The 7,083-nt window shown below is 40.1% G+C and overlaps 1 protein-coding gene across 1 annotated transcript; it reads left to right on the top strand.

Moving 5' to 3' along the window:
• Positions 1–94: 94 nt before the first annotated feature.
• LOC143300980 (uncharacterized) lies at positions 95–6,638 on the top strand. The gene is made up of 5 exons (XM_076614944.1): positions 95–187; positions 1,100–1,228; positions 1,546–1,726; positions 3,182–3,302; positions 3,592–6,638. Exons 1-5 carry the CDS (start codon positions 115–117, stop codon positions 4,999–5,001), a joined length of 1,914 nt encoding a protein of 637 aa, XP_076471059.1. The 5' UTR covers positions 95–114; the 3' UTR covers positions 5,002–6,638.
• The last annotated feature ends 445 nt before the right edge of the window (positions 6,639–7,083 follow it).

The raw sequence follows: 7,083 nt of genomic DNA, 5'->3' as shown, positions 1-7,083 counted from the left end.
TTTTTTCATGTCTCTGAAGCGCAAATTTTACAAATATAAGTTTGTCGTAAAAGTGTCTCGCCTCAGTCTCCTGCAGCCCCGTAGCTTCCGGTGGCGGACGTCATATCCGAAAGCATGTCGATGTTAGCAGAACCGAAGAGAAAACAGAAATTTGGGCCTGATCCCAGAAATACATTTTGGAGCAATGGTAAGATCGCGTGTGCTTTTAGTAGAGCTTGCTAGTTTCACTGTGACTTTGTTTCACAAGGAAAAGCTGTCTGTCAGCTTATCCCGTGGCAAAACGCACCATGCATGGCCACGTGGGACACCATGGAATGATAACCGCACACTTGCGTGTGCTATTTTCATTTGGTCTTTCAGATGTGTGTAAGCCGAAACCCATCCCTACCAAAGAAGACATGCCACCACGACAGGAATGGTGATGCAATATTGCTAGATCATAGATATGATAAGGGTTAAATTACAACAAAAATTGGAAGAGCAGTGCACTCACCGATTGATGACTGGGAGTGGGCAAGTTCAAGTTCTGTCAGTAATAATTAGAGTATTAGATGTAGAAATGTACAGCTTATTCCTGTACAGCTTATTAAGTTCATTCAATTAATGTGTCTTTGGGAATGTTGCTGAAATTCCCTGGCCAACAGTGTGGGTTCTCTGTGTGGGTGTGTCTCTTGGGCCTAGTTAGTGCCAAGCTACATTATAGAAGGAAGTGAGAACATTTCTTTGCTGTATAGTCCCACACCTCCACAGACCTCCACTGCTGTATTGTCATGATCCAGAACACATTTGAAATAAACAAAAACATAAATATTAATTGTTGCAAATTAATGCATACATGTGTGTGTGTGTGTGTGGTTTGTACTGTAAGTGTGTGTTCACTGAATGTGGCACATTTTCATTCTTTTGTGTGTGTGTGTGTGTGTGTGTGTGTGTGTGGTTTGTACTGTAAGTGTGTGTTCACTGAATGTGGCACATTTTCATTCTTTTGTGTGTGTGTGTGTGTGTGTGTGTGTGTGGTTTGTACTGTAAGTGTGTGTTCACTGAATGTGGCACATTTTCATTCTTTTTACAATTTTTAGTACCTGGAAATGTGTTGCAGATGAAAGCAAGTTTGGATTCCGCATGCTGGAAAGCATGGGGTGGAAGAAAGGCAAAGGACTGGGTGCCAAGGAGAGTGGAATGACTGAGCACCTGAAAGCTGAACAGAGAAAGAACAGTGATGCCAGAGGTAAAGGAAAGAATACTCACCTTCAGATGTGAGAGATGTGAACAGGTTCTGTATTTATTCATGTTGACAGAAGTTTCATCTCCAAAGGAAAATCACATTGAGGCACAGTTGAATAAATGATGAATGGTGTGGATATTTACGATAGTCATAACTGAAGGTTTTGGGGTGAGGGTGGATAGTTACACACACACACACACACACACACACACACACACTCACTCACAAACACACACAGGGTAGCTGTTGAGCCGATCTGACAATCCTTCAACAAGACAAAAATTTAAAATTTTTACATGATTCTTTGGTGTGGTTGCCAGGACTGGGTTGCAGCAGAAAGCATGCAGATAACTGGATAGCTCACCAGGATGATTTTAACAACATCCTGGCTTCACTGAACAACTCGTCAGACAAGTCAGATGTTGGCAGCAAGTCTTCAGAAACTGCCAAGGCATCGCTTAGTCTGGAGGAGAAATCCAAGTCTTCCCGAAGCAGAGTGCAGTAAGTTTGACGTTATTGAGCATTGTTGTTTGTCAGGATGAGAAGTTGACTGTTGCAACAGCAGATTGGTTACTCGAAGTGTTGGACTTTCAGTCTGAGGGTCCTGGGTTCAAATCCTGGGCACAGTGCCTGGTGGGTTAAGAGTGGAGCTTTTTTTTAATTTTTTTTTTGATCTCCCAGACTAACAGATGTGCAGACCTGCTAGCACCTGAACCCCCTTCTTGTGTATATACGCATGCAGAAGATCAAATGTGTGCATTGAAGATCCCATGATCCTTGTTTGTATTCAAGAACATACCTAGCATGCACAGTCCTGAAAATAGAGTATGGCTGCCTGCTTATCACTTGCACTTTGGAGTAAATGTGGGAGTTGCCACCCATGAATGCAGAAGAAGGATTAGAAGCTGTATTGACCGGAAGATAAAGTTTCTGTCTTATGTGTCTGGTACATAGGTCAGTGGATTGTTTCTTTCACACATGGCTCAATTAGTTCAAGCAATTTTGAAATTTTATTTTTTCTTAAATTATTTTTTATTGTAATATTATGATTTCTTTATCCACCAGTCACTTATTTAAACACACACACACACACACACACACACACACACACACACACACACACACACACACAAATCAGTTAAGTTGCCTGCATATATCTGTCATGTTGTTATGACGAAAAGACTTTAAAAAAAAAAAAAGAAGAAAGAGTTAAACTAAAGAAAAAGGAAATGCTGATATTGATATATTTATGGAGACCACCAGTGCAAAATACATGTGTAGTTCATTAAAAAAAGAAAAGAAAGAAAAGTTATGTATGAAAAACTGAAATGGGTGTCTATGTTCAGACAGTTGATTGATTATTTTGTATTTCAATTTTCATTTATTTACTGTTTATTCTTCAACCTCCGTGGCAGTTGCACCATACCGTATTTGCCACTTTTCCTCATTTCTGCTCTCTTCCATTAATCTGATAGCTGCTTGTTATTCAGAATGATCAGCTTTTGTTCATGGATGTTTTATCCTGTTTTCCCCCTGAAAAATATCAAGTCAGATGTATGTGCATGCTTACCCACACACTCAGTGCCATTCTTATTACACTTGTCCTCTTTTAACTGATCTTGACTCAGAGAACTGCTTCACAAATATTTATCACACCCAGGGATATGTAATCAATACACAAGTAGTAGTATATAAATTAAAATTTTGAATATATATCACATGTGAGAAAAGATGGTAAGCATTTCTTAAATATCTGAGTAATTCACATTTTTATATTTTGTTATAAAAACAGCAGATCATTTAGTGGATGATTCACCAGGCATTCACCCTTTCCATTTCTTCCGTACTCAGTTACTGTGTTTAGGATTTCTGTGGTCATTATATATTTTACTGCTGTTGCTTTTAGGTACACGTGTTGGCGGTGGTCTCAGGCTGTGGTTTTGGTGAAATGTGCAGCTATCACAAGTTCACTCGAGGGAAGGACCTGTCTTCACGTTCTGCTGATGATCTGAACTGTATTTTTGGCAGAAGAAAGGGACGATCTTCAGAAAATTCAACCCCCGTGACACGGTCTGAAGTAAGCTATGGAACGGAAATTTCAGAGAGAGTGTGTAGTCATGTGTGTAGGCATGTGTGTGTGTGTATGTGCATGTGTGCACACAGTCACTCTTAGTTGTATGGATGTGCATGTGATTGTTTTTGAAAGTATATTTTATAATGCACACAGAGATAAAGTTTTCATAAAGTACTACCCCATCTATGTTTGAATATGTTCTTATTGTGCACTTTAGGATACTTGTTCATAAAGGAGTACTTCATAGTCAAAATTCCTTTTTTTGCTCATCAATATTTTCTTGTTATTTCAGGAAAACTCTGAGGAGGACAGCTCCTCTGATAACCAGATCACCACCACCAACAACAGCAATAACAACAACAGCACAGTCAAGGAAGTTCACCACCATGGGGTGAAGACCATCACCAGTTCCTCTAGCGTCCAGGAGTACTTCGCCATGAAGATGGCGGAACTGAAACGAAAACGGGAAGCAACTGCTGGCGGGACTTCTGACCCAGTAATCTCCTCGGCCACAGACAGTGTGGTCACTGAAAATGGCGACGACAACCAGAACGAAGAGGAAGGGTCAGTGAAAGAGGCGGATGTAAGCATGAATGAGGATGGTGGTGGTGGTGTTGCTGAGAAGCAAAAAAAGAAAAAGAAGAAGAAGAAGAAAAGTAAAGTCGAGGAACAGGAGAACAGTGTCAGTTGTGAAGGACAGACAGCAGATGATCTGCCAGAACAAGAGGACATTCCTGATCCTCAGGGATCAAATTCGGTTTGCGAAGAACAGCCACCATCAAAGTCGAAGAAGAAAGAGAAAAGGAAAAAGAAAGTGGGTGTCTCTGACTGTGCATTGGGCAACAGCAGTCTCAACGGTTCAGCTGACGAGTCTGTGTTAGAATCTGGAACTAGTGTGGAAAATGAACCATCCACCAAGAAAGCAAAGAAAAGAAAATCTTCAGAACTCGGCCTCTCAGAATCTGAGCTCCAGCAGTCCTGTGGAATCACAGAACAGAACAGTACCAGCGTGGAAACTGAAGATGAGCTGCAGAAGAAGAGGAAGAAGAAGAAGAAAAAACAAAAGAGCAAAGAGGCAGCCATGGAAGAAGAGAGCCACAACTCCAGTATTCTCCGTCAGGATAATGACGGCAAAACCAGACGGAGAAAGTCTGTCAGGTTCTCCACTGGCGAGGCTGAAGTGTTCATGATACCAAGTAAAGAGGATGATAAATTACAACTAGAGCAAGAGGAAGAGGAGACTCCAGGCAAGAAAAAGTCCAGGAAGAGAAAAAGACAAAAAGAGAACGCATCTGAAAACGGAGAGCAAGAAACGGATCCACCAACAGCGGAAGCCATGAAAGAGAAAGAAGAACCCCAAACATCTGAAAATGAAGACCATGTGCCCAAAAAGAAGAAACGTAAATTAGAAGAAGAAACAGAAGCACGTCCAAAGAAAAAATCCAAAGTGCTGAAAGAGAACCAAGAAATACTGGGACAATCTGCAGACAAAATTCCTTCAGATCTGGCACCGTCCAGCAGTGCTGGTGCAGCAACAGCAGTCAGTCAGAAAGAAACAGAAAGCCCTGCCAGTGCCACGCTCTGTGACAAGAAGAGATCCAAAGTGCGAAAGAATGTTTCTCAGGATCGTGTGGACAAGGTGTGTAAGTTATTTGTCAACTCCAATCTGGGCTCTGTCAAAGGTTATGGAAACGGTGACTGAACTGCTTTGTGAACAGTGACAGTGAGGTTAGATAGTTGAATATCATCCAACATTGAACAACATTGGTCTTCCACCTTGTGTCTACATGATACAGGGCTGTTGTTATTCTGCTGGTATGGTGACAGACCAGCGACTCTGTTCGTTGTTGATAAACTTTTCAAGTATGTATGAAACAGCCCCCCGTGGGGATGCCGGGGGTCTTTCAGTATAAATAGCTTCTCCGCCTTCTGGCAATTCTGTGCTAGAAATTTCCTCTTTTCTGTCACTCTCTTTGTTTCTGCCTTTTTTTTCTGTCTTTACTGTTGTCTCCTTTTTCAGCCATCCCAGTCCATTCCCCTTTGTTTTTTTCAAGCAAGCCTGGACACTTTTTTCTTTCCCGCAGTCTATGATGAACTATCTGTGCTGTTTTGCTCTGGTGATTAGATAGTGAGATGTAAACACTGGGATGGGCACTAGCTGCCCATTCTGCAGTGTTATTTGCCTATGTGGCCTTTTTTTATGTATTTTTTTATTTGGCTTTTAAGTATTGTTTTTTTTCCCTTTTTTATAATTTTTTCTAATCTGGGGATGATAAATTAAGTGGAATGGCTGGCGTCCTTAGCATGGCCTAGTCTTATTTGCCGTAAGGAGAGCTCTAAATGGTTGGGATACTGTGTCATGAACTGTTTAGTGGGTTTGTCTTAGTGGTTTTTTGTTTTATTTTGTAGATGTGACAGTTTTGTGTTGACGCGGTTGAGCATTTGTATGGTTTGACAGTCCTGATATGGCCCTGTGCGGTCGGCTGGACTATAAGCAACGAGAATAACATATAAAACAGATGAGAGTGAGAAATGAGAGCAAGTTATTCATGTTTGAGTCATGCCCTTTAAGAATGTGTTATTCATGAAAGCATTTTGTCCAGTGGAAATCAATTTTCATTGGTGAAACGTGTTAACATTAATAACAGTACCTGGAGACTGGAAGTGTGAAATTTACCGGTACTGAAATATCATTGTTTTAACTTGCACTCTTTTATTTATACCACAGTCCAGGTTTTGATGCTTTTTTTCTTGTGTTTTATGCTACTAAGATTTTTCACACATTGATATACTGTCCATGTTGTTCAAAACAGTTGCACCTTATGATTTTGATTACAATTTGAACAGCCATTTAACTGTGTCGTTTGCAACTGATTTATTTAGCCTGTCAACTGATTTACCTAGCCTGTCAAAGCTACTTGTGTCTATTTTTTTCCCCAGTTTTATTTCTTTTCTTTTCTGTTCTTTTATTCAGGTTCATGGAATTGGTATTGACATTGTTTTCAGCCCTGTGTGTTTGGGTTGCCAAGTTAGCAACAATGATAAATCACACAATATATTATGAGCTGCATTGCTGAACAACCAATTATGCTGTATCTACCTCATCTCCAGACTCTCCTTTGTTTTATCATTGTTGTTTCTCAAGAAATAGGTGCCATTGTCCAACAATCATGACAAAATCCAGTTAATATTTTAGTCAGTACATGGGCACAACATTAGGATGTGGTTCATTTAGTAAAACAAAGCCTGTACAAATGTTCTGAAAGGTTTGGTTTTATTATTTCTACTGCAGACAGTCAGTTTGGTTTGAACAGAATATATGGCTTGCTATGTTTGAGATATGAAATGTGTTATGTTCCTAACTTCTTTGAGAGGGAGAGAGAAAGTGAGGGGTAATTTATAATGGATGGTTAGATCATTTTGTTTATTTGAAGACAAAGTATGTTTGCAAAGCATTCTTCACACATCATCTATTCCCCTTTGCTTTCTTCTGAAGGCCAGTCAGCATAAGACCGATATCACTGATTTAAAAGTAATTATGGCTGCAACAAGACCAAAAAAAACCTCAAAACGAAACTCTTCCCAATCAACTTCCACACCCTCAAAAAAAAGAAAGAAAGAAAAAGAACCCTTCTTAATCAGTTAATGTGGTGTATTTTCAACCCCTTAAGCCCTATATTGTTGAACACAGGAAGTTACGGGGCAACAACAACAAAAACACAAAAAGAGAAAAAGGGACAAATCCACCTCTTACCCCATGTAATTTGAGCATTTTAGTATAAAA

This window comes from Babylonia areolata, chromosome 27 (genome assembly GCF_041734735.1).
Source record: "Babylonia areolata isolate BAREFJ2019XMU chromosome 27, ASM4173473v1, whole genome shotgun sequence".
Lineage (NCBI taxonomy): Eukaryota > Metazoa > Mollusca > Gastropoda > Neogastropoda > Buccinidae > Babylonia > Babylonia areolata.
The sequence above is the reverse complement of the archived record's forward strand: the minus strand, read 5'-3'. Positions and strand labels throughout refer to the sequence as shown.